The following is a 25,833-nucleotide window of genomic DNA, read 5'->3' on the forward strand; positions in this document are numbered from 1 at the left end:
TAGGGTGTGTGTGTTATCCATCCCATAATATGCGAGTATACAAGTAAAAATTAAGCATAATCTGTTTACTGCACACAAACACACAGAAATAATGGGCACAAAAAGCTGTCATCTACCTGTTCCTTAAAACATGACCCATGTGCTGCCCAACCCCCACCCCGGGGCCCCTTGGCCACGCCCCCAGGGATTGGCCACGCCCCTCCTGGGCAGGCAGTCCTCCAGAGCATCAAAAAGCGCGGCTAGAGCGGCGTCACCGCCCCAGGCCCGGGGGGGGGGGGGGGGGCGGAAATACGTCCTGTTCGCGACGGAAGTGACGTCAAGGCGCGGCCGCCTCCTGAGGGGGGGGCAGTTCTGGCTGGCGGCGGCGAGGCGCCGTGAGGGGAAGATGCCCGTGGCGGTGATGGCAGAGAACTCCTTCAGCTTCAAGAAGCTCCTGGAGCAGTGTGAGACGCAGGAGCTGGAGGTACCGCGGGGGGGGCGGGCCTGGCGGAGGCCCCGTGCGCCCCGGCGAGGCTTGGGGGCTCGGCGCCGCTCCGCAGCGCTGGTGGTTGTGGGCACAAGCGTTTCTGGCGGTGTGGGTTAGAGATAACAGTAACGGCTGTCTCGGTAAATGCGGAGTTTTGCCTGAAAGTGGTGTTTTCAGAGTCGAACCTGGTCCCGCGAGGAAGGACTTCGTGGCTCTCTGCCTCTGTGTGTGTTCACAGAATCGTCTGGGTTGGAAAAGACCTTGAAGATCATCCAGTCCAACCATTGACCTAACACTGACAGTTCCCAACTACAGCATATCCCTAAGTGCTAAGTCAACCTTACTCTTAAACACCTCCAGGGATGGGGACTCCACCACCTCCCTGGGCAGCCCATTCCAACGCCTGACTACCCGTTCTGTAAAGAAATGCTTCCTAATATCCAGTCTAAACCTTCCCTGGTGCAATTTGAGGCCATTCCCTCTTGTCCTGGCGCTTGTTCCTTGGTTAAAGAGACTCATCCCCAGCTCTCTGCACCCTCCTTTCAGGGAGTTGTAGAGGGCGATGAGGTCTCCCCTCAGCCTCCTCTTCTCCAGACTAAACCCCCCCAGTTCCCTCAGCCGCTCCTCGTACGACATGTGCTCCAGCCCTGCACCAGCTTCGTGTTTGTGAAGTTGGTTAGGGTCCGGTGTGTAAACTTGCTGCTTGAGCAAAAGCCTGCCACAAAACATTGCGGAAGCTCGCAAGCTGCAGACAAACGAGTGCGTTTTAGTGCAATCATTAGGGTCTTTGGGGGGGGCTGCGAGAGAGAAGTTCATATGTCTCATGTTTCACGTGGTTGAGAAAAAAAATATTTAAAAGGGGAGTGGAACACTGTATGAGACTTGCAGAATTGCTCTTGGATTGATGGTGCACTTATTATGGGAGCTCATGCTGGAAGCTTCCTCTGTGCTGATGTAAATTCTATTGCTTGATGAGTTTTCAAGTCTGACTGCACGCACAGTTAGTCTACCAGACTGCAGCCTGTGGTAAATCCAGGTGGCACCATGTTAATGCTGAAAGCTCTTCCCAGGTGATATCCATAGATCCCTTCTCGTTTTGCAGAGTTTCCAGTGCTTTTTTTAGATGTGAAGCTCGTGTGTCTCCTGTAGCTATTTGAAAGAAGGGGAAATTCACCATTTTCCCCTTTCATGCACTTTTAGTGGTTCTGATTTTTAGATGTTGCTACCCTAGTAATTGAAGGAAGAGAGTTGATCCAGTATGTGATTGCTTGCCACAGCAGAGCTTTGGTGTTGACAAACCACACAGCTTTGCAGTGGAAGATATAATACTTAAATGGAAGGGGTCCCTACTTACTGATGTGTGCCATCAGGCTTCAGCTGACGTTACTGTGTGCTGGGTTTTTTGCGGAGCCCAGGTGCCTCTCATGTGCTCAGCATGGTGCTGCAGCTTCTTGGTATGCCCTGAGTTGGAGCTGGAGGGAGGTGGTTGTGCTGAAAATACGAGCTCCCTGCTTCCTCAGGTGATGGGCGTGTGAGCACAGAGAAGCAGAAGAGTGCCCTTGTACCATGTGGGAGAGTTGAGTGTGGCCACCCCTTCCTGCTGGGCAATCCATCTGAACCTGACTTGCGATGGCTTTGGCTGCCTCTTTGGCCTCTGTGGAGTGCTGGGAGGGTTGTGTCAGGCTGAGTTCTGAGTGTCAGGGACTTGTGTCAGATCCCAGCAGGCTTTGGGCTTTGCTTCTACAGCCACCTGGGGAAGTTCAGCATGTCCTCCTCACTTGGCTGCTGCAGAGTCTGTGGTGTTGGACCTTGCTGAGTCCTGGAGAGCTGTTACAAAGCTACTGAACTGACTGTGCTCTGCTCAAGGTTTTTGCTGGGTCTGTCAGTAGTCTCCTAGAGTAAATGGCAACAGATGCACCTTTGGCAAACTGTTTCCAAAAGCCAGTAAGTTATTTGCTGTGCCTGTCTGCATCCACATCAAGATTCTTGTGGGCACACTAATATCTGCTGACAACCTTTGTGTTTCAGATCATGAGTTGTTATGTAAGCTGATTATTTTTTTTGCAGGATAGATGCAGCCACAGAGCTTTCTTCAGTAAAACTGTACATTGTAAATCTAGTTGTTTTGGTGGTAGTTAGCTTTCCCTTCTGTTCCACTAGTCTTCTGGCAGAGAAACTAATGAATTTTCTTTTTAGTACAGAGATGCACCAAAGGTGAACTTAAACACTTCAAACAGGTGGTATTAATTGAATTGGCTTTGTTTTACTGGGTGTAATCCAAGGAACAGTTGCAGAAACTGTTGCATTTTTATGTAGTTGATGAGCCCTGGGAACAGTGTAAGAATTCTTGGGGATGATGATATCTGCTCCACGACACTGCTAATCACCTGCTTTTGGCTTAGAGGAGCCTATAAATCACACATGTAATTAAATCAAATAGCTGTATAATTGGCTTCCTGTGAGTGCTTGCTGCACTATCCTTGAATAAATTGCTAAAACCTTATTGGAAAACTCTTCAGCTTTTAAATGATTATAGACTTTCAAAATTTTATAACTTTATTATAACTCATTTTTTTCTGCTTGTATGATTTGTGAGGTCTCCTGAAGTGTGGCAAGTGTCAAAACTTAGTTTGGATTTTTGAGAAGGGCAGCTCAAGTGAGCAAAGAAGTGTTACTCGGGTGGGGTGCCCTGAATTGAACTGAAGTTCAGCTCAAGATAAAGGAAGTTGTGAGTGCCTAAAAACAGGTGTTTGTGAGGAGCTGTAAAGCAAGATGGTTACCATTTTCATGAGCATAAGCTAGAACATTAGAGTAATGAAAGATGTAACTATACTTTATTCATGCAGCAAAATAAAGTAAGTTTTCTAAGTAAAACTTCAGGCATGTGCAAGTTAACTCTTCATCATAAGATACAGCTGCTTTGATATAACATAGCAACTCTGACAATTTGTCCACACCTATTATGTGGGGGGGGGGGGGGGGGGGGGGGGAATCAGTTGTCTCAGAATGTTCAGTTTTCGTTAAACTTGGCTTCCTGCTGTGTTTTGTAAGATACTGCTCTTGAATATGTAACCAAATTGTTTGTACTTGCTTTTTAGGCCCCTGGAGGAATTGCAACACCCCTTGTTTATGGCCAACTTCTAGCTTTATACCTGTTGCATAATGACATGTAAGTGGCTTGTCTTAATCTTTAACTTCAGATACTGAATTTGTCACTATTAACTTGAGCTGCAGTTGCCAGAATATTAGTAATTGGTTGTGTGACTAACAAAATGCATGTAGGCAGTGCTGTGTTTTTAAAAAAAATAAGTCACAGAATTAGGTCTCTTTCACCCCTTGCTCTGTCAGGAAAATTCTTCTCCTTTGTTTGCTCTTGCCCACCCTTTTGAACTGTAGGGGAACAGATTGGCTTTAGGAAGAAAGTTCCTTAAATAGTGAAATTGGCTCCTTTGGAAAATGTTGAACACTTCGGTATTTTGATTTGTAGCTTTACAAGGCTGCATTTGTTTTGAGTAAGATTGCATGCTGCTCCTTGTGTTTATATTAAAGCAGGATAACTCTAAACTGTCCATGTTAAAAATGAGGGATACTGTTGGCTTGAATGAGCTAAATCCTCATGAAGCAGTAATCCTTTGAATTCGGTCTGGTGGATTATTACTATGTCCCTGTGTGAACTTGATTTGCTGTGTTTAGGGTTTTATTGAGAAATTGCTGATTATTTATTCAGGTAGAATAAATGACACTGCCGTGTTTGATTATCAAGCCAAAGTAAGCATTGGTGTGGGGATTCGAAGATCTGAGTGTTTTCTTGCACTGCAGATACTGAGTATTAGGTTTAAGACATATAACCTTGGATCAAATGAATTTGAAGTTTCAGAATTACAGAGTTTTAGAATTGTGCTTTAATGAAAAGCAGTGAGTCTTTTTCTCCATTTTGCGTTTTAAATCTTTCTGAACATTTGTAGCCATTTCAGTTTAACTTCTGTGCTCCAAAGATCAATGACTAAATATCTCAATATGTCCAAATCTCCAGAATATATGTGACAAAGCTGGGTTGGGTAGAACATGCACAAAACAGTCTAAATCTTTGGCATGCAAAGTGGGGTGTGGGCACATGAAGAAAGTATTTTTGTATTATTAGTAAAGAATATAAAATATCTTTAAGTGGTGTTTATTTCATCCTTTTAAATTCCTATATTTGTATGCTTTATAAGGTACATAATATATTAATACAGTAGTGCCTGTATATAAATTATAAATACATATGTGTATACTGGGGGTGCATGCTCAAAAATGTTTTTCTGCTAGAAGTTCATGATCAGAGTTTGGAGACCACTGATCTAAGTGACTAATGACACTCTGAAAAGTTACTATTTGTGCTCGTGTTCATCAAAGATGCAGCTATTCCAAAAATAAAACTGCAAAGCTGACTTCTGCGAAATGCTGCCTAGGGTAGATAAATGAAAAACCCTTTCTAAACTGGTGTTAAATGAGGCAGTTAATGAGCTATTTGTTGTGTTGTGACAGTCATGTTGTCAACTTGAGAGTAACTTGGATTTTCTACTTCAGTAGACACAGAAGGAATATTTTAAAGCAATGAGAACGTGTTAATTATAGCAACTGAACAAACCTTTTGGTGTATCCTTATAGCAAACATTTGGTTACTGAGAAGTATTTTTAACCTAATTTTTTTTTTAGGAATAACGCACGATATCTTTGGAAAAGAATCCCTCCTGCTATCAAATCTGTAAGTACTTCAGAAAGTGCCATTTGATACTAAACCAGTTTTATATAAGCTTGCAGATAATTACTTTTTTTCCCAGGGATTCTGTTTGGTGAGTAGCCTTGGGCTCAGTTCTGTGCTGTGACCTGCTGCCCAGCAGATGGCATATTGGTCTTTAAGATCTACTATTGCTGATCTGTTACCTCTTTTCCTTCACAAATAATCTGGTGCAACAGAATTCAGTAAATCTGTAGACTTTATAGTAGAAAGCCTCATGATGAAAGGGCAGTCAGCTGGAGGAGAGCAATGGATCTGATGCTGGGATGGGGCACGTGCCACATGAGGGGGCAGAGTACCTTGTGCAGTGAAAAGTGACTTCAGATGAGATGCATCTTCAGACTGATTAACTTTCTGAAGGCACTTGTTTTGCACTGCATTTGAATCAAAGATGCATTTTGAGGATTCAGCTAAATATAAGACCAGAAGTGCTTCCAGACTTTATTGTTAGGTTTTCAGTTTGAGATCATACAGTTTACAAGGAAACAGGTGTTCTGTAGTCTTGTATTAAGAAACCTCATGGTCAAGATGCAACCTGTTAGATGGTTCTGAAATAGTTTTCTCTTTCAAGAGAAAAGTTATGTCAGTTGAGTCAATAGTCACCTGGGCCAAATTTTGCTTGGCCTTTCCCTGAAACCTTCTGTATTTGTTGCACAGCAATATTCTGTGAATAATCTGGCTTTTTTGGTGTGACTTGCATTTCATGTGAAGCATCATTCTTGGTGGAGCAAACTCATGGCATGAATTATTTTGCAAAGGTTGCACCTCAAAGTGTAGTGTTTTCTTGTGTGTATGCGTTGGTGAATCTTCTGCTAATTGAACCAAGTAATAATTAGTATGAGTCTTAACTTCAGAAAAACAAATAGGTTCTCCTTAGAATTGAAACTATTACTTCATTACCCTGTTTGGTTGCTGTTCTGACAGGGTATTCTGGAGTCTTGTTGACCAAATGTCAATGTGGAACACAGTAAAAGCCCTTTACAACCAGTAGTGGGAGAGCAGTTGTAGTGAGCATGGCACCATATTAAGTGTGACCTATTGTCAAGGTTGCAAGACTTTCAAGTTGAAAATTGCCTTTAGTGTGCAAACAGCCTCTGCACTTTTTATAAAGCCTTTACTGAAGAGGCAAGTATCTCTCTAAGCAGGAAATAAACTGTGCCTGTCTTTTTGCAACTCCAGTTAGTAGCCTGAGTGCGGATTATCCTCCGTGATTGTTTTAGCTGGTATGTCAGCCTGGGTTGATATAACTGACATGTGAGCAGACTTTGCTTACGTGGGTGATAAAGTTTTGGCAGAGGGTGGATCAGGGAGCTTGCAGCTGTGATACCTGCTAGACCAACATTTCCTAATGCCGGTCTGTTCATCTTTACAGTTGTCGTGATATACTCTTGCAACGGGAAAGGGAAGGGAGTGGAAATGGGTTTATACAGTATGGTTGCTGTAGAGAATACACTGTGCTGGATTAACTCTTATTTGGTTTTTTTTGTTGCAACAGGCAAATGCTGAACTTGGTGCAGTTTGGTCAGTAGGACAAAGAATCTGGCAGAGAGACTTTCCAGGAATCTATACAACAATCAGTGCGCATCAGTGGTCTGAGACTATTCAACCAATCATGGAAGCACTTAGAGGTACAAATTGAACTTCTGTAGGTAGTATGGAATTATATGTTGCCTTAAATTATTTCTGTGTGCTCAAACAGAAGTGGACAAGTAGACAAATGACTACTTATGAAAAATCAGAAGTGATCAGGAAGATTGTTGCCAAGTTTTTGTAGGTTTACTTAAAGGATTTTAGGTATCAGGTGTAAATAAAAAGCTCATTACAAAAACTTGTAAAAACAAACTAAATTGTTTTTATTAGGATTGTGTATGTGACTATTCTTTCATATTAGAATTTCATACACTGTATGTTTTGTTCTGTCATAGCAAAATAGACTGCTAGTTGTCCAGTTTTATCAGACTTTTAACCAGTAATCTAGGGAACTTGGCTTGGCATTTCAGAATCCTGTGACACTAATGAAAAGGTTTTTCTTTTAAATGTGACTTTAGACAAATGTTTTATAGACTGTTTAACAGTAACATGCAGAGTCTTCCTACTAGAGGGCAGTAGACTGCTAAAAAGCCTTCCAAGGTATTCTGTAGTAACAGATTCTCTGTAGTGGCAGAAACAACAGATTTTTAGATGCCTTGGTATCAAAGCAGATGCGGTGAAAAAGGCATGAATGGTTTAAGTAATTATTTTTTCATTTTTTTCTGATTCTGAATTATTTAACATGCAAGTCTATTGCAAAGGGAGATTGCCATCAGAAGCAGAGTTTCCTAAACTGGTTTAAGTACTGGTTGCAGTACCCAAGATGCTGCAAACTGCCCTTGGAGGTTAAACGTGGTCTCTGAGGCGTTTTGTCCTGGCATAGTGCAAGCTGTTGTCTCTGACTGATGACTGTGGTACTTCAGTGAATTGTGGGAAGGGGGAAAACTTCTAAAGGTCTGACTTTAAGGATGGTAGTGGTTTTCCAAATGTGTTAGAATTGGAAAAGTTTTCTCAGACTTCCTAGTTATGGAGATTAGTCTCCTGTTGGCTTACTGTGTTTATCTCTTTTTAGATGCAACTAGAAGACGAGCCTTTGGACTGGTTTCTCAGGCATATACCTCAATAGTTGCAGATGATTTTGCAGCCTTTGTGGGGCTTCCTGTAGAAGAAGCTGTGAAAGGTACTTTGTGTTTATTCACTGAATAGCTTTTCTACAGATGATTGAGATCAGAGACCTGTAAGTGATAATAAATAAACATATATAAATTCTGAGACAGTTAAAGTGATGGGGCAGTGAATAGAGAAAAGTATCTTGGTTCTGGGTAAGTTTTTATTTTATTATTTGCCACTAGTTACCATTGGTTATTCTCCCTTTCTATATGTGGAAATATTAAAGCAATTCAGTGGTGAGGGAAGAGTGAAGGTAGTGGATTAAGCTAGTTCCATGTACTATTGCTTTCTTGATGTTGTTTGTTGAGCTACATGTCTAAATATAAGCATTTTATAAGAAATATGTCTTGGAGTTATGGCATATGATCAGTGAAATGAGATACTTTTCTGCTGTGCATCATTATTTTGCATTTCTAGCAACCGTATAAGATATTTGTTCTTAAAAATGTAAAAATGTCTTTTCAGGTGTGTTAGAACAGGGCTGGCAAGCAGACTTTTCAACTCGTATGGTAATGCCTAAAAAGCCAGGTAGGTGGAGCTGTTATTTCATTAGACCTTGAGTTTAGCATTTACTAGTAATTAGGTGTTAGTTTTTAATTAAAATTTTGCACAATATTCTTTCAGATATTTTGGGGGGGGACTTGTGCTGCTTATAAACATGGAATGTTTATAAAATATGGGAAGTACAAAGTAGTGGGTTTGGTTTGGGTTACAAGTAGTTTGGATTAAACTACATCCTCAGATTAACTTTTTTAAACAAAAGCAGACAGGATATGCTATGGTTTCTCCTGTTCCTCCTCTGCTGCTGGCTCTGCGTGGAACCTAAGTTGGATGACCTCAAATGACATGTCTTAATCTAATAAAGATGAGCAAAAAAATATACGATTTCGAATCTGAGAATTTTTCCAGGAGAAGCAGAACTTCTTTGGGCAGGGATCTAGTGGATGATAGTGTTCTGGGGAACTCCAGTTGTTGGTATAATTTCCTTTGCTTTTTAACATTTATTCTACCAGATCTTTTCTTTACTGTCATGGTGCTGATAACAGAAGCTTAGCCTGTAGAAATACTTGGCTTTTTTTTTTTTCTTTGTTAAAGCGGTATCTATAGCTGGCTGAGGCAAAAATAAATGTTAAGCTATGGAAGCAGGATGAAATGACTGCTCTTAAACTGCACAGTGCAGCTCTGAAAGAAAGAGCCAAGTTACAGTTTATCTGAAAGGGCAACATCTACCAGGCTAAGAAAATACACTGTTTGTATGGGCAGAATTTTCAGGTGTTCAAGAGCCCAGAACTTTAGAATAAACATGTGCCAGGCAAGGTATTGAAATTTATCCCTTGGGACACATAAGGAACCAGAGCCCTGAGCTTTTGTGTGTGGTCAGGTTTTTTTATGAACTGGTGGCAAAATACGCAGTGCTTACAAATACTAGGAACTAGTTACATGTGGTTCTTTTCCAAAAGTGAGTGCAGGAACTGCTATTGAGGCAAAAGAGGCAGGAGATTGTAATCTGTTTCGAAGCTGCATGTCTAACCAGTTAAACCTTGGGTATTCTGCTTTTTAGCTATGAAGTAAAACGTGATAAATGAACAGGTTTAACTCTTCATCCAGTGTTGGCTTGCTCTATAGCACTGTTTAAAATTGGTCCACTGGGCTAACTTCTGTGTGTTTTTCTTCAGGTGTGCTGGAAGCTTCCTTTAACAGATTTATTCCTTCATCAGGTACTTTCTGTTTATATATAACCTACTTGCAGATATCTAAACTTGCATGATTAGTATAAACACAGCTTCACCAGCACCACAAAATGGGAATTGGGTCCTAGAGAAGTGAATGTCGTCATTCCTCCCTCGGAAAAACCCACCCCAGTCAACTGCTATGTAAACATGTTTCTCCCTCTGTCTTCTTCCCCTCATGTTTTAAGCAGTGCCTGAGATTCCCGCTTCCATAGCTGAAGTAGGGAGCAGATTCCAAAGCAGGGGTAGACAACCCCTGTAAAACAAAATTATTTTGGCTAAAACTTCTGACTTAGAGGCAACAGCTTTACAAAGCAACTCTTGAGTAGGTTTCATTGCTTTTGCGTGATGTGGGGCTTCTGAAGTCTTCCTTGAAGAAAGCAATCTTCTAGTTTTCCTCAGAGCTCAACTATAGATTGAGGTGGTATATGTTATGTCATGCTTATTCTCAAAACCCTGTTGTTTCTATTGTTCACAAGGTAGTGACAGCAGATCTGAATTGGTGGCTTGCTATGTCTAACAGATGCCAAAAGTGTCTTAAATTTACAGGTTTAATTCCAGGCCAGTTTCAAGAGTTGGGTTCTTGCTTTTTGAAAACGTTCTTTTGATTGTCAGCTGCCTCTATCACATACCTGCAGCCCTAAGCAGTATGTCTACATTAGCTATATCCTTAATGGTAGTCTGTTAACTCTTCAGGAAGAGTCAATGCAAATTTTCCTGCTATTTTTTAATTCCTAACTTATCTCCCTGGCTTTGGTCACTTGTCTTCCAACCTATTGTTAAACTGTAATCTCAGGTTAGCTGGCATTTATATAAGGATCTGCATGTGCACTGCATTCTCTGGCAACCCTTGCAGTACGTTGCTGTGTTTTGTTAGTCAGATAACCCAGTAGATTTGTTTGGTGTCTTCAGTATGGTAACTTGGAAGGAAAGGAGCAACTGAAGGAGCGCTTTTGTCCAGTGGAAGTAGTGTCAGTCTTCATTATTTAGACTCAAGTATATACAAAAAAAGTTCTGGAGACTGCTGACAAGTAGAACTTGTAACAGCTATCTTTGCTGTTAGTAACTCTTGATCTGCTTAATGTCACAGATAGATACCAGAAAAGTAATGTCAGCTAAAGCTGTGTAGGTAGGAGAGATGGTTAAGATATGCCCCCATAAGACTGTTTTACAGGCTGATGCATTTAATTTTTTCCTTACTGTTGTGATGGATGGTATTGCAGATGGATTTGCTTTCTTAATTTCATTAATGATGCATTTGTTTTATCTTTGTAGAACCTGCTCCAGTTCCACCAATTCCAAATGAACAGCAGTTGGCCAGATTGACTGACTATGTGGCTTTCCTTGAAAATTGATTACCCTGCTCCTGTATTCAGAACAACTTGGGAATCCTGTGTACTGACAGTTTTAGAAATCTAAGATTTATTTTCTTTCGTTAAACATTGCAGCGTCCCCTACTCAAATGTGTGAAGTATACAGTGTATGTTAGCCCAATTTGTGTTTTGCCAAAGCCAAGCTAGCAATTGAAGCAGTCTTTAACTCCTGTAATATTTATTCAATAGGTACACAGCAGTATTACATAGTCAGGGTTTTTTATTGACTCATAGCAGAGAGGCAGAACTTTTCTCAAATATATTAGAAATGGAGAAGGTGATGAAGCAGGTTAACTGTGAGGAATTTACACTAGTAGGTTATGTGCTTCTGTGGTGAGTACTGCAGTGCTTATCACAGGTCAGTTGCATGTTGAACTGAAGTACAGAGAGTAGAAGACTGCCCTACCCATGTCTGCAGAGAGAAAATATTTGATGCAACAGTAACTTACAGAAGAAAACAATTTACAGTAACACTTTTGCAAGTATATATGTGGCATATTTATAATTGATCTTTTTTCTTGGTCTTTCTGGATTGTTAAATCTTCCTGTTTTGATATGAGAAATTTCACATTGGACGTATTTTTACAGCAGAATAATTGGAGTTGTTTAAGAAAGGCAAATCTTCACTTTGAGGAAGAATTTTTCCTTTTGGAAGGTTTTGAGTGAGGTAGGACACCAGATATTTTGCTGGCCTGTCATGTCTTGGTTCATTTCAGTACACTGGGCCAGGATCTACAAGAAACAACTCTTACCTGTCTTAAACTTTCTGAATTACCTCTGCAGTTATTGGAGAGGAATTTAAAAATTAGAGTAGGTGTCCCTGAGTAGAGACCAATTCGGATGGGGATGATATGTTATGCTGCAATGTCAGTTTGAAGAATACATTTTCTGTATCAGAGCACTGCTGTGTTAATCTTTGAGTTGAGAATGGATTTTAGAAGCAGAAAGATGACTTGTATTTCCAGGCTTCTTGCTAGTATGATGCTGGTAAAAAGGCTATGGGAAAATAGTGGTTCTTGAAAGGGCAGTGCATGCCTTCATTTGCTTCTCCCCCCTTTTCAACATCGTGTTCAGTGGTTTCATCAAAGATGGCAAGTGTGCCGTATGTTGTGATTGTTTTTTTCCAGTGTGCACTACCTACTGTACATTCTCTTGTTGGGGATGTGTTAGCAGGGAGGAATTATAAACTGTGCACTGCTGCTTTGAGAGCTCCCTTTATATGTAAACACTTACTCAAAATGATTTATTTATTTGAAACCCACCTAAGACTTGGATTTCTAAATTTATCTTCAGTGATATTAAAGAACATGTTTACACTGACCTTGTGTACTTGGTTTTTTAATTTTTCTTAGAGTACAGTTGTTCTGGTTTGGCTAGTTTTTTAAGGAATTCTTACTGGTCTGATTTGGATAGGGCTAGCTAAAGATTAGTGCAATACCTTATGCCTAGACAGGTCTTTTGAACAGCTTTGTGTGCAGCAATTATCTGATTTTATATTAAAAAAAACTTCAGGTGCCTTTTAAAATATTCAAAGGTGTATAGTGCTTGAGCTAAGTGAATATTTCCCTGTCTGTGTATGTATTGTGCAACTTCACAGTTGTTTGTAGCAGACAAGGACAACTCTGCCTGCAGCTATGAAAACTAGACATTAAAGGATTACTAACCACTTGCACTTAATAAATGGTAGTAGGAGAGGAGCAATGTGGACACTGGTAATCTGTGTCTATCTCAAATCTAATATCAAATCTATATCAAAAATAGTAAGTTTGACTCTTTGTCCAGTTCTAACAAGTTCATAATTTTAAGATCTCTGGTCTGCTGTAAAATTTAAGCTGGCTTTTAGCTTTGGGTATGGCATTAACTCATAACTTGCCTCGAGTACAGTGTTCCCAGCCACACCTTTTTGTTTGTACCTCTTTGGAATCCAAGCTATTTCAGATCTTTTTCATCCTCATTGCCTGTTATCGTGGTTTCTGGTTCACAAATATCCTTTTTTTTTTTTTTTTTTCCAGATGGGCTGCTTGTTGCCACTCTTACTAGTCATGTAGTGGACATAGCATGGCTTGTAACAACAGCAGAATATTTTCTGTTTGTTCCTGATCCTTTCTAAGATTGGCTCTGTTCTAACATCTCTTGAGCACTGCCCTGTTCTCAGTGTAGTAATGATAATGACTTGAGTACCGTTCATCAGCAGTGATGCCTAGGCTGGTGTGCATCATTGCATGTCCTTATTCAGGGTTTTGCCCTCTGGGTAGTGCAGTGTATGCACAGATAACAAATGGGCAGTGAAACAGCAGGTGAAATTTCAGTATTGTAAGACACTTTTGATCTTTGTAATCAGATTTGACTTCTTGAATAACTTCATAACCTTGGGATTGTTGCCTTGCTAACCTAAAGAACTTTGTCAGTGTTGAACATAACAGGTATTACAGTAATTTATGGTAGCCTCCACCACTCTGAAAACTGACTACCTGCTACTTACTCTTAGCCAGTCCTTTCCCCTTTAGTAGTTTGTGTGGTTTTAGAAAAATCTGTCCTATAAGAAATAGACCACTTAATCCACATTTGTTGATTCTTTGTAGAAAAAGTTGGTAGATTTCAAGCCTACTACCTATAAAACCAAACCACACTTCCTCAAATACTCTTCTATGTATTTTTAATATTTCTCCTTTTTAGTAACGAAAATGCTGCCTGGTTCCCCTGTCTAGACACTTATCTTTGTTTTTTAGGTTTTAAATGGACAGGTGAGGAGCAGGCTGAATTTAAGACTTGGTAAAGGAGCTAGAGGTATTAAATGTTGGAGAAGTAAGGGTATTACAGCCAAATGGAATGCTGTGCAATTTGTCTGGGAAAGGCAAATGGGACAAGTTGCTTTATTGATGTTAATTTGAAGTAACACTGGAATAGGTCTTAATCTACTGCCAATAATAGAGTTTAATACAGATGGCTTCGAGGGATGTTGGTAACTGTCATGAGACCTTTAATGGGCTTGTTTGTCATGTATTGAGCTAATAAAGTCAAATTTTTACTTTTCCAACATGTTCTTAAAATCAGTGAATGGTTTTGTCCTGCAGCAGGCTATCAGCTGGTTCGCAGTACCTATAAATAGGAAATTTACGTCCAGTGGCAAGTTTATTGTAGTTCTTTGTGGAGATTGTGTGATACGTTGTCATCATTGATTTGGTTCCTGAACTGTACTGTGCCACGGATCCTCAAAATGGGAATATGAAATGATGGGCTTCTGTTTAAAAACATTGGATCAGAAAGTTTGGAGTTACAGTAGGTCACTAATGAAATTCACGATTGGATTTAATGGCTGAAGACGAATGCAGCTTTTCCACATCAGCAGAGAGTCACTAGGTAGAAAGAGAGATGTAATTGTATAGCATAGTTTGTTTAATTAGATGAAGAAGACTTAACCAGTCTCCGAAGTGTGAGAGAAAAATCTGTCCATAGAGGTGTGGCTAACCTAACAAGCAAAGATGTAAGATGAGCTTGATAGAAAAGGTAGGAGAGTTCAGTTCTCTTAAAGGCAGTGAGTAGTCTTAGTATGATAGCTATTTTTAGGCTTGCCCTAACTCATGGTCTTGGGTTGAGTGTACTTTGATACTATGTAAAAGTATAAACAATGTTGTGACACATGGCTTTACAAAAGCCAAAATCAGACATATTTGTAGAAAAGTTTTTCTCTTTTGGCTTGGGCCTATCTTGTGCTAAAATGTTGCAGTCTCAAAGGGGTCAATAACAATTCTGCTGAGTAGAAATGTTAGTTCTTTTTTTTTTTCATGTGATCTCTGTTAAAGGATTTCAGTTTACACTTTGCTCTGGCAAGCCTAGCATAGCTGTGTGCTTCCTTGTCCAGAGTCCTGTCTTGGTAAACAGTTTGTGTAAGTTATTTCCTAAAGTGAAATCTTTCAGCATTTGAATACTTACCTGGGCTGTTTTAACCCTGTGCTTTAGACTCAACAAAGAGGAAGTACTTTTGTGATCGTATTTGCTTTTTTAATTGAAGCAACTGGTGTGGGTTTTGAAGTTATTCCAAACGCTTTTCCGTCCGCAGTGCTGGAGTGGGAGGACCTTTGGGTTAAGAAACCATTAAGAATTCAGTTGGGAGCAGAGGTTCATAAAGGATTTGAAAAAAAAAAATTCCATTTCACTTTAGTGTTTTCCATTTTAATCTGCATCCCACATGTAACTGAACATTGTTTCTTTGCATTTTATTAGCCTCTCCTATATACGTCAGTGATGATCATTTACCTACAGTTTCAGTCTCTGTAGAGAAAGCTGTTTCAGCTCAAAGATGGCTAAAAAAGGAGAAACTGGGCATGGAGGCAGAACAGTGGAGTATGCCTCCCTGCTGAAGGTCCTCATGAAAACTGTCCATAGGCTTTAATAACAAAGCCTAGCAGATTTTCCAAGATCTGAGCAGAGCTGTCAGTAACTCAGTTAAGAAAATGAAAGCAGAATGCACACATAGAAAAGTGTCTCACCAGGCATTGCAGGAGAATGGTACTGATGTTGGTGTAATGCGTTTTGATCAGTCCTGCTGCAGATACCATGCTTAGATAATATTCCTCCTTATTTTAGTAATCTGGATTCATTCTCCAACTTGATGGCAGTTAATCTGTGCGGTGGCCAGTCCAGTTTCTGAGTATTTGAGAAGCTCCTTTTAAGGATGAAAAGGGCATCAGCTCAGCCTGGTGCTAATTATTCTTCTGGTGGCCTGAGTTTATTTAGGTGGCTGACTACAGTAGTAGCAGGCACAAGATATAAACCACTGTGCTTTGTACATCTCATTAGCATCTTCCCTCCCCCCATAAAATCTTGCAGAGCTTCTAAAATTTGCAGATTATACAAGTCAGTCTTAAGAGTTCTGCCTAGGCAAGGAGACAGCGAATAGTGTTGTCACTAAGTCTCTAGTCCAGCAACCTGGTGTATGTGCGATAAAACCCTGTGTAAGACAGTAGGGGAGATCTGGAAAAGGATCTTGGGTGGGTGGTTCGTTCTGCCTGGGTCCTGCCCTGCTGGAATTGGCTGGGCCATCATCCAGGCAGCATGTTGGTGTTTTTTCCTTCTAGGAAAGACTGTCTGGGCTGGCTGGCTTGGCCCTTCCAGTTCCAGAGTCACAAGCAATTCAAAGCACCTGGTGCCCAGAGCTTGGCTTCCTGCACAGAGCGAAGCAGTCCTGAAGCCTTTATAAGGTGTCTGAAAGGATTTATTAATATGTGTTTCATCATGTACAGGAGTGACTAAATAGTAAAAAGAAAGGTCACACAAGGTTTTACTCTGAACAGGCTTAGATTTGTGAAGACTAGGGCTGGTAAGACATTGTGCAAGTCTACAGTGAAGCTTTCTTCTTCAGGTCCCAGTTGATGTCACAAATCTGTTCCCATTAAATGCTCATCTTCTAGTATGTAATCTCGTGGAAGTTTTTTGTAATGTGGTAAATGATTGGTAAGCTTCCTGCAAACTATGAAAGCTAAAATCAAAAACTAGGTTTATTTGGTATAATTTGTTATACTTGTTAGATGCAGTGGAAATAAAGTAAATTGTTATTCTACCAAGATACCTCAAAGTACCTAAATATTGACGTGATAGCTTGTGCCACAGTAGGCTATCTCAGATCTGAGGAATACTACTAAGTGCTGATGAGCCTTATGTATTTTGGAGCTGGTGCACTGGGAAGTGATGCAAGTTTATCGTTAGCCCCCTTGATTCTTTGTCAGTCAAGTGCACTGAGGTTTTGTAGTTTCGTGTGGTTAGCTGTGGACGCTTAAAACAAATAAAAAAACCCCAAAACCCCTTGCCTCTGTCAAGTGTCAAAAATACATTTTTACAGTCAACTGCCAATGGACTGTGACAAGTGAAAGGCAAGTAAATTGCTGGTTTGTGATGGGAAGCAAACTTACAAATATCTTATGTTCTTAGATCATACCAATTGGCATGGGAAGTTTGCTACTTTTTTTAATCTACGTAATGTGCATTCCTGGTTTCCTGTTTTTTAGGGTTGATATTAAATGCTAAAGTCTTCTGTGCTTTCACAGCAAAGAACTCCAGGTGGGATCCTAGGGCTGTGTGGCACAATTCAATGTAAATAAAGTGAGAGAACATGTTACTGAACATTAGTAATCAGGATGCTTGCAATCAGTTCCAAAGCATTGCTGTAAATGCTTTCTTTCCCTTGAGTGTGTTCTCAGGCTGAGTGAAAGAGACTGGAAAGAAACTAAGCTACTTAGAAGTAGGAACCCAATTTTTCTTCCATGTGAGCCTTCTGTTTTGCTAGGATAAGTGATAGAGCAACCAGTGCTGAATTAACAGTGCTGAATCATGGCTAGCATCTTACTTTGTGTGTTATAACAGCCCCTCAAAGCTGAGATTGGTGTAAAAGTATGTGATGAGAATCCATCCATCTGAGGTGACTGCACTGAGAACAGGACTTGACCTCTTATTCACAAGGTAGGGCACACTCTTGTAGGTGTTTAAAATCTGACGTGCTTGAGGTATGAAATCCATTTTATTGCTTTGTCTTTTTATGTGGCCTGTCTGAGGTAGAGCATACAAGGTCTGGCAGCCGTCCTGAGCTTTACAAACGCAGGATAGGAAGGTAACACACTGTGCTTTTCTGTGCTAGGTGGAATCTGGTTTTAGACTGAGTTTATGAATAAACATAGAATCACGGAATGGTTTGGGTTGGAAGGGACCTTAAAGATCATCTAGTTCCAGCCCCCCTGCCACGGTCAGGGACACCTTCCACTAGACCAGGTTGCTCAAAGCTCTGTCCAGCCTGGCCTTGAACCCTGCCAGAGAGGAGGGGGCAGCCACAGCTCCTCTGGGCAGCCTGTTTCATGTGGGACTTAAGTACACACACACAGTGAAAGTCTCACTTAAGCATAACTTAATCCTATAGCAAACAAAGGGATCTGTATTTAGTTCAAACATTTTACTGTAGTCCCAACTCGGGTGTTGCATTTTCAGCCTGTCAGTACAGTGTAGCTGATAGAAGCTAAATGAAGTATTCAGTTTACCCTGCCCTTAAAAGAGCTAATATTTGGAAATAACTGATACCTTCGGGGTTTTTTTATATTTTTACAAATTGGTTAGCTGCATAAATACTAACTGCTCCCAGATATTTAATGTTTAATGCTGTTTCTGTGGTAAATCACAATGGCAAATGGGTTCAGCTTGGATCTGATGCATCAGCAGTGCTTGATCTTTCGGAGTTGGGTTCTTGGGACTTAAATGACTTAAATCCTGTGGAGCTTCTTACACATTTGGTCTTCCAGGCTGCCATGTGCTAAACTTTAGGAGTGTGGAAAACACTAGAGATGGACTTCTCTCCTGTTGTGTGGAAGAGCACCTGCTTGTGTCTAACGCAGTCCACGCAGAGGACGTTGTTAATGTTTGAACTACCTCTGCGAACACTAGGGCTGAAGCAAACAGCATTATTACAATGAAAACAGAAGGCGAATCACACCACCTACAGTATCAGTTGACTGGCACACGAATATTGAGTGATAGAGCAGGAACAAAACTTGCAAGTGCTTTCACACCAGGTAGAAAAACCCGGGAAAGACAGTATAATTGAACTGCTGGACACTGAGCAATCACCCTGACATAACATGCCAGAATAATCATAGTAGTGTTACCAGGCTGCAAACCTTACAGGATAAAGTGGGATGTGCAGATGGGATACAAAGTATAAGTGTAAAAATACTGGGTGTGTTTTGGGGTAGGACTTGCTATGAAATCTTCATAGTTGGAAGTCCTGTACTGCATTTTATTACCAGGACATTGCAGTAGTGTCCTTCTCCAGATCAGAAGGGTATGTGATTTGAACACTGGAGTAGTAACAATGGGAGATTTTAGATACCTCATGTAGACAGACCCCAAAGCCTGACTTGGGTGAGATGTAGAGAGAACTTGAATGCAGTGGTAGTCACTGCATAGAACAACTAGTGGCAGACAAGAGAAGACTCCTGATTTACTTTTCAGTACTGCTTGAGACAGATGTTAGCTGGAGAACTACTCTAGCTGTCACAATATGATTAGGTTTTACATGTGGTTGGAGAGAGCAGGCCAAACTGTATGGAAATTCTATTTTTAGGAGAGGGTCGAGGTAAAAAAAGGGCAGTTTAAAAACAAAAAAACTGCAAAAGGAACAATCAAAGCAAGATACCTACAATGCCTATGTACAGCCTGAAGACTTAAACCTTCTGTTTTAGAAGCCCAGGTAAAACATGCCTCACTGCAAGTAGAAGCCAACACCCCTGCAGTGGCTCCATAGCAAAGCTGAAGAGGTGTTTTGGGGAAACAGTTGGTACTTAAAGCAGAAAGCTTGTGCAAACAAGCCTGTAAAATATGTAAGATTAAATGTAAACTGGAAGGGAAAAATGTGAAACCATAATCAAGCAGTATTTTGCAAAGGGTGCTCAAACTGATGGGTCATGGTTACTTAAATGTATTGCAAGTAGAAAGTCAGCAAGGGAATTTGTACAAATTGTCCTTGACAATGGGGAAAATGGCATATGCTGAGTGATTTGACATCAGTCTTTGCTGCAGATTCCCACCCCAATGTGTTCGTCGCAGTGTCAGGGTTCCTAGATCAGTTTACAGTAAATATACAGGAAACACTAGACTGTATATGACTATATGCAAGTAAAACACCAGAAAGCTGCCAAGACCACAGTGTTTATCGGAGTCCTGAAGGAACTCTGATATTAAGACTGTTGCAGGCAAATGGTATCTAACTTTCTGTTGCAGTTACTGTGCTGGAGACCTGATGAGTTGTCAGTGTAACTCTTGCAAGTAAAGGTCTGTAGGGAGAGCCTGGGAACTACAAACTGTCAGACATCTTGCTAGGAATAAATATTAGTGGTAAAGATGATGAACCACTGAACATATAGATAGAACAGTCTGGGAAAAAAACACTGTGGCTTCTGTAAAAAAAAAAAAAAAATCTTGCCTCATTGGCTGAAACTCTTTCGGCGTGTCTTCATGTGGGTAAAAAGGGATCTAGTGAATGTAACAGATTTTGTGATGCCCCACACTAAGCACTGAGGAAATAACATTGCTGCAGGACCACAGGAAAGCTCCTATAAGGCCTGAAAGCTGGTTAAAGGGTAGGAAGTAACAGGTAGGGCTTACTGGCTACTCTTGCAGTAAATATAAATCAGCTTTGGGGCCCAAGGAGTAAATGCTGGGACCAATGCATTGAATATTTTTATTGATATCCCAGAGGAGCGTGTGCAACAACAATCTCTCAGTTTGTTGATGATAGGAAGCTCTTTCAGGTAGTTGTTGGAGCGCTGATGGCAAGGAAAACTGGAAGAATGTCCCAAAACTGACTGGGTAGGCAAAGTGGTAGCAGGCGAGTTTCAGTGCGCTGTAGGTAAAGGTAGGACAGTGCATCCAGGGGCAAAATAATCTGCAGGTTTGTTTATATGATTCTGAACTTGAAACTGGCATTTACAGCTCTAGGAGAGCAGACAGTCTTTACCAAGATCATTATCAATGTGAGAGAATGAAAAAAAGCCAATAGCACTAAGCATCATCAAAGAGGGTAATGACAACAAGAGGGAGTAATTTTCTTGTTATATAAAACTTTGCACTTGCACAAAAATTCACTTGAGTATTATAGTTCTGACTTCCACCTCAAGAAGGAGAACAGGGTTAGAGAAGATGCAGAAAAGTACCTGTAAAATGACAAAAGGGATAGAGCAACTGACTTCTAGGTAGAGAATGAAAATGCTGGGACCCGCTAGTTTAGAGAAAGTGTATAGTGGAGATATGTCTGAGGCTTATGAAATGAGGAGCTGCTGAGGGAACTGGGGTGGTTTAGTCTGGAGAAGAGGAGGCTGAGGGGAGACTTCATTGCCCTCTATAACTCCCTGAAAGGAGAGTGCAGAGGGCTGGGGATGAGTCTCTTGAGCCAAGGAACAAGCGATAGGACGAGAGGGAATGGCCTCAAGCTGCGCCAGGGCAGGGTTAGACTGGCTCTTAGGAAGTATTTCTTTGCAGAAGGGGTTGTGGGCGTTGGAATGGGCTGCCCAGGGCAGCGGGGGAGTCCCCATCCCTGGAGGGGTTGAAGAGTCGGAGTGACCCAGCGCTGAGGGATCTGGTGGAGTTGGGAATGGACAGTGTGAGGTTCATGGTTGGACTGGAGGAGCTTCAAGGTCTTTTCCAACCTAGATGATTCTGTGAAATCATGAAGGCAGAGGATAAGCTGAATACCAAGCTTATTTGGAAAATCCCACAATTCTAGAGGTAGCAGACACATGGACACTGGTTTAGAGCAGGCGAAGGAGCATACTTCTGTATAGCACATAGTGAGCTTCTGGAACTTGTTACTGCGGGAGGAGGTAGAGGCTGAGTGTATACGTATACTCACAAAGGGATTACAGATTCACAGCTAACAGGTCTGTAAATAGATAATAAAAAGGATAGGCGGAGATGTGCCTTCTAACATCCTTGTTCTAGTGGATGCTGAAGGAGTTTGAAGGAAAGAAAGAATTATTGAGAAGAGCCAGACCTAAATATCATCTCCAGCAATGCCTGCTAGGCAGGCTATTGGGCTACGTTGACCTTTGTTCTGACCCACTGAAGTATTCCCTATGTTCCTAAGTTTGAGTCACTTTCTCACAGGTGGTATGTTCATTTTCTCATCTTTTACTGTCATCTAAGAGTTGACATTTTACTTGGATGCCATGGGTAAGGGCCCGTGAATTTTTCATTATAATTATGAAAGAACTGGTATTGAAATATGAGTTATGGATTTCTAATGTCCTTGGGGATGTTGTATATAATGAAGTGTGCACTTACATTCTGTCAGATCTGAGAACCTTCTTTGTTTTCTAAGCAGAATGGGGATTATTTTCTAAATTTTGGGCAAAAAACATCATCTTGCTATATGTCCAAGCAGTCAGTGGATGAAAAGCTTAGTTTAGAACACTCAGACCCAGAGGACATGAATGCTTCCTGATTTGCGTGGCATATCTTAGCTCAGCGTTTTGTTTGCCTCCCATGGCCCTCTAACATCTGGTGAGTAAAGCTCAGGATTAGTAAATTCTCCCAGGAGGTTCTGAAGAGCAAATTCTGCTTTCATGTTAAAATACTGATTTGATTGTAAGATTGAGGGAAGATCCTACTTCTATTAATGGTTTGGATCCATGTTGAAGGTCTTGTCTTGGTTTAAATTTGCAGTCCAGTCTCATTACTGCAGACTACTTTGTGTAACTTCAATTACAGTCAGTGTGAGAACCTTTTGTATTCTCCTTTGGATATTTGGAGAGGAACATTTAGGTCAAAGGGAACTGCTCGGATATCATCCAGAGGTTTAGAGAGTTGAGTCTTAGCATTGGGGAAAACTCTCTGTGACCACAGGAAAGTATTTAGCCTTTTAACACACAAGTTTTTGGGGCTGTTTGTTAGGGGTTACCAGTTCCTCCTTTCTCTTGCTTTCCCCCACTCCTCTTTTTTTTTTTTTTACCATATGTCTCCTGGGAATGGACCATCTTATATGTACAGTGTCTAACATGATGTAGTTGACTCCTGGGCTGCTTAGGTTCCAATTAACATTTTATAAAAAGGGAGGAAGCATGTGGGAGTGGAATTGAGAGTGGGAAGAATTGTCTGATATGCCAAAAAAATATGGTTTTTTTTTTTTTCCCCCTGCTGCTCAGTGACTCATCCAAACCACGTGTTGTGTGTCCAGTTGTTACTTGATTTTGCAATAGCTGATTTCCATGGGACAGCCTTCTTAAATGCTAATCATCTGAGGGGGGTTATCTAGACTCATTCTTTCATGTTTTTTGGCTGCCTGTCCAGGTCTCAGCTGGTTTAAGAATTTAAAAGAGCGCAGCTGAGCTGTTAATTGACTGTAATGAGATTTCTTTGGGTGCTGGAGGTGAGCACACCTTTGGGAACAGAAAAGAGTTACTTTTTTAATGTACAAAAGCTAGCTTGGAGAGGGCTGGATAGATGATGCATAGCTTTGAAACTAAACTGTCAACTGGTTGATGGTCTGAGGTTGTCTGAAGTAGGACGAAGTGGGGAGTAGGGAGGTAATTTTATGCTCTTTCAGAACTTTGAGGGGAAACTTGTTTCTCATTAAACAAGAACGGGATTTGTTTTACTGCCTTAAGGTATGTGCCAGAAGAGCTGCTAAGACCACCAGCAGTACTGGAAGGTTTTAGGTCTCTGATTTAAAGAATAAATCTCGGAGGGTTATTCACATGGATAAGCTTGTTGTCAGGTATTTTTGATCTTTCAGTTAAGATACATCCTTACTACCTAGAGAGGGAGAGATGCATTCACCTTTTGTGGTTACTGGATGGTTTAATTTTCCCCAAAGTTCAGTCACAGTGCTGTTTGTCCACTTAAGACGCATGAATCATTGCTGTAGTATCTCCTAACTAGCACCTTGGCCCCAACTTGGTGTTCAAAAGACACTGAAATCAGCCAACCAGCAGGGAAGAGGAGGATGACAGTAAAGATAGCTTGCTACTGTGAGCTCTTGAGAGGTTTGTAGGAAGCCTCTGGCCTGGGAAGGGAGATTTGCTTTCCTGATCAGTGGAAAGTGAGAGGTCTAGGATGAAATTTGATTCAGTTGAAGGCAGCATCTGTGGCTTTGCACAGCTTTGGTTATGGAGTGCAGAAAGAATATCTATGACTTTTCTTTTTCTGTTAGCAGTATCAATTCCCAGACAGGGAAGAAAAGCAGAGAGCTGTACTTTATTGACCAGTCAGATACCTTTGTACCAGAGGGAGGATAAATGTTTTTGCAATATAGTTATTTCAGTTTGGGGTGCTTTTGTAACACTGAACTTCCATCCCTTGAGAGCTTTTCCCCTTAATAGAATTTGTGACTGAAAACAGTTTGCAAACCAAACACTGCCAAGTTTTGCCTGATTTGTAGGTTAAAGTAATGCAAAACAGGTAGCTCTTCCTATCTTCACAACCTGCCCAAGTACCACAATTCAGCCAAGGCTTTCAAAACTCAGCAAACTAAAGTCTGAAATTGTGAATCTGCAAGTCAGATGATCTTCGATGCTTGTTGCAAAAGACTGAAAAAGCTCAAGTTCTTCTTGGCTGACAAGTAAACCTGGTAGGCTTGCACTTAATGGTGTCCTTTTCCCTGTGGAAGGCTCAGTGCCTGTGACTGCAAAGCCTGGGGAAAGGAAAAAATTAGCACTCTTCTAGTAGCTTGTGAGCCTGTATGGTCTGCAAATAAATCCACAGGCCCCAGAGAAGTGACAGGTGATGTTACCAACAGCTTTCTGAGTATACTCTCTTGAGGCTTTCACCCTTGCCCATTTTTTCAGATGTTTAGAACATGCTATTTCCTCCTCACACAAGGGCTAGCTGTAGAGTGGTTAACCACCTGGCTTGATGGATCAAGATGGTCTTGGAGAGTCTGGCTGTGTGCATGAAGCAAATGGACATTGAGTTATGTGCCTTAACTGCTCTCCTATGTCCTTCTGTAGCATGCTACCCCTTGTGCAGAGGGTTTCCCCTTCCTTGATCTGTGGGAGGTTGCAGACAAGTGCCAGCTAAGTGCTATAAATAACATCACCTGCTGCTCTTTTGAGGGAACTTCAGGCTTTCTCTTGAATCAACATCACCTTTAAGCAGCACTTGCTTGAATTTGCCGAGTGTATATGCAGACATCTGAAGGTGGGATGGGTTATTTTAAGCTATGATGAGGCAAGGTGTGCACAGCATGGTGTGGCAGAATCATGCAAACCATGGCTTGCAAAGTTTATTTATTACCACCCACTTCCTTTTCAAAGGAGTAAGACCTGAAAGGTGGGGAAGGGAGAGGTGGAATAAGTTTAGGTTCTTTGCAGTTGATGAACTGTAGATGCTCATGATGGGACAGAAGGTCCTGCCCTGCTGAGTGTTAGAGATGCTGTTGTATGCTCTTTCTGGGAGGCAACAGAATAAAGGAAGAGTAACTTGGGCAACAGAACTACTTCTGTTGGAGGGCATCTGGGCACCTGAAGATGTGAGATCTGCAACCTCACTAAGTTTGGTGTAGTTGGTTCATGAGTAAGTTGGCTTTTAAAACAAAACCAAAAACTGTGGGGTTTGAGTATTTTCCTGAAGATGAGCTCAGTGAATGTTTGGCTCAGCCTAGTAGCCAAGGGAACAACCAGGTCTAATTGCTGGAAGCAGCCTAGAGAGCAAATGTGGTTTATGGGGCTTCTTCCCCTTAGGCAGTGAAGTCTACTGAGAACTTATTTTAGTGGTAGAGCTGTAACTGTGTGTTGTTCTGTAGATGTGCTGTGCCACAGCCAGTGCTGTTGGCGTGGAAAATGGTGCATGCCAGAAGGAGAGAGGGTCTTGGCTGGGTGATATTTTTTAATTTTATTTTATTTGGGGGGGGGGGATCTTGAGCAGTTTATTCCTCCTCAGGATGCAGCATAACTATTTTCTTACCTTTCAGATCTGAGTGAGTGTAGTCCTTGCATAATCAGAAACCACAGATGACGGGCAAGTGCCATGGTATAATCTCTGTAAATGAGTATTACTCCAATATCAAGAAAAGTATTTTTGGGTGATAATGTGATCACACCACTGTATCACTAAAACTATTGTTCAGAAGGTCATGCTGTAAATTTGGTTTCCTCAAGTACTGGTTTATACTGGAGGTTTCTGAATGTGGTCTTAGCAGATGTTTATCCATGTGCTTGTGGAAGTAAGAATGTACATTTACTACTCATTTTCCCCTTCCTGGTAATGATCAAAGTTGGGTTTTTTGATTGTTGCAGTCAATAGTTTTATAGT

General features: G+C 41.1%; 1 protein-coding gene across 1 annotated transcript; it reads left to right on the forward strand.

Annotated features, from left to right (window-relative positions):
- Positions 1 to 303: 303 nt before the first annotated feature.
- On the forward strand, positions 304 to 12,369 carry COPS8 (COP9 signalosome subunit 8). Its single transcript, XM_074872522.1, has 8 exons — positions 304 to 463; positions 3,565 to 3,635; positions 5,165 to 5,213; positions 6,742 to 6,874; positions 7,849 to 7,956; positions 8,412 to 8,474; positions 9,623 to 9,664; positions 10,952 to 12,369. The coding sequence occupies exons 1-8, from the start codon at positions 386 to 388 to the stop codon at positions 11,029 to 11,031; spliced, it is 624 nt and encodes a 207-aa protein (XP_074728623.1). The 5' UTR covers positions 304 to 385; the 3' UTR covers positions 11,032 to 12,369.
- The last annotated feature ends 13,464 nt before the right edge of the window (positions 12,370 to 25,833 follow it).

The sequence above is a fragment of the Strix uralensis genome, chromosome 6 (assembly GCF_047716275.1).
Source record: "Strix uralensis isolate ZFMK-TIS-50842 chromosome 6, bStrUra1, whole genome shotgun sequence".
Classification (NCBI taxonomy): Eukaryota; Metazoa; Chordata; class Aves; order Strigiformes; family Strigidae; genus Strix; species Strix uralensis.

Coding starts and splice junctions, on each gene's coding strand:
- COPS8 (XM_074872522.1), top strand. CDS start 386: ATGCCCGTGGCGGTGATGGCAGAGAACTCCTTCAGCTTCAAGAAGCTC. Junction 5,214..6,741: donor TCCCTCCTGCTATCAAATCT/GTAAGTACTTCA, acceptor TTGTTGCAACAG/GCAAATGCTGAACTTGGTGC. Junction 7,957..8,411: donor TGTAGAAGAAGCTGTGAAAG/GTACTTTGTGTT, acceptor ATGTCTTTTCAG/GTGTGTTAGAACAGGGCTGG.